The sequence below is a fragment of the Echinops telfairi genome, unplaced genomic scaffold, assembly GCF_000313985.2.
Source record: "Echinops telfairi isolate 266 unplaced genomic scaffold, ASM31398v2 ScPeMD7_1713;HRSCAF=2227, whole genome shotgun sequence".
NCBI classification, from domain to species: Eukaryota; Metazoa; Chordata; class Mammalia; order Afrosoricida; family Tenrecidae; genus Echinops; species Echinops telfairi.
The window spans coordinates 16,655,973-16,657,097 of NW_022105611.1; the positions used below are offsets into that span (position 1 = coordinate 16,655,973).

Sequence of the window (1,125 nt, forward strand, 5' to 3'; positions counted from 1 at the left end):
TGGGAGCCCAGGGGACCCCAGGTCTAACTCATCTCAGAAGGCTCCAGGTGGGAGCCCAGGGGACCCCAGGTCTAACTCATCTCAGAAGGCTCCAGTGGGAGTCCAGGGGATGGTCAGATGAATAAGTGTCTGCCAGACATGGTCTCCAAGAAACATCGCAGATCAATAAAGACTTCTATCCCCATTACGGGCTCTCGGGTGCAACTGCTGCCCGCCCTCCCTGCCCGTCCACAGCACACTCAGGGAATGAAGCACTCTGCCCGGGCATATGCGGCTTGGTTACCATACGCTGTTACGTTGGGCGCTCTTTTGACATCCTTCAGCGTGCCCCACCATCCTAGGGAGCCAGGTGGAGCGGGTGTTGCCTTTGGGTTACAGAAGGGGAAACCGAGGCCCTGAAGGATAAGTAGCCCGTGGGAAGTCAGCTGAGCCACAATGTGGCAGCACTGGGCGAGGTGGAGGCAGGAGGAGGGGTTTGGTGGGTGATTGGGGATTCCTTATCAAAAGAACCCTGGTGGCAGTAGTGGTTTCATGAGTTGGGCTGCAATTGGCAAGGTCAGCAGTTCAAAACCACCAGCCACTCCAGGGGCGGGAGAAAGATGGTGAATTCTACCCTGGGTAAGAGCTACAGGCTCGGAAACTCCGAGGGGCTCTGAGCCGGGCTGGCTGCAGGGGCAGTGGGGGTTGGACGTGTGGTCACCACCTTATCAAACAGGGCGATATACAGGGAGAAGCCGAAGCGGTCCCGGAGGGAGATCTTGTCGGCCAGTGTGTTGCAGAGCTCCTTGGCCGTGGTGGCCGAGTCCGTCAGCAGGGTCTTGGTGGTCCCGTCCATGAACGTCACGGGCAGCATGATGGGTTTCTTGGACTTGGTGGCCTGTAAATGACCCAGAGGGCTTGAAAGGATCCCTTCACTTCACGTTCCAGGACACCAGGGAAGCCTCTGAGTTGAGCTTCCTGGGCCACTCCTCGGGGGCTGGGGGGGATGAGGGGGAGCTTTCCCTGAGCCCCAGGCTCCCAGCACCCCACAGGGGCCCTGCCTTCCCGATCAGAGGGGCTCAAGGAACCCCCAACAACCAGATGTTTGGGCTGGGAGGACAGGCACTGCCCCACCCGGGTGCTTTA

At 59.5% G+C, this 1,125-nt stretch overlaps 1 protein-coding gene across 1 annotated transcript in view; it reads right to left on the minus strand.

The window, feature by feature from the left end:
- MYO7A (myosin VIIA) overlaps nt 1-1,125 on the minus strand; it is a 90,749-nt gene that overhangs the window by 28,545 nt on the left and 61,079 nt on the right. The window contains exon 30 of the mRNA XM_045293068.1: nt 704-888. Within this exon, the coding sequence (XP_045149003.1) occupies nt 704-888 (185 nt within the window). The remainder of the gene's footprint in view (nt 1-703; nt 889-1,125) is intronic.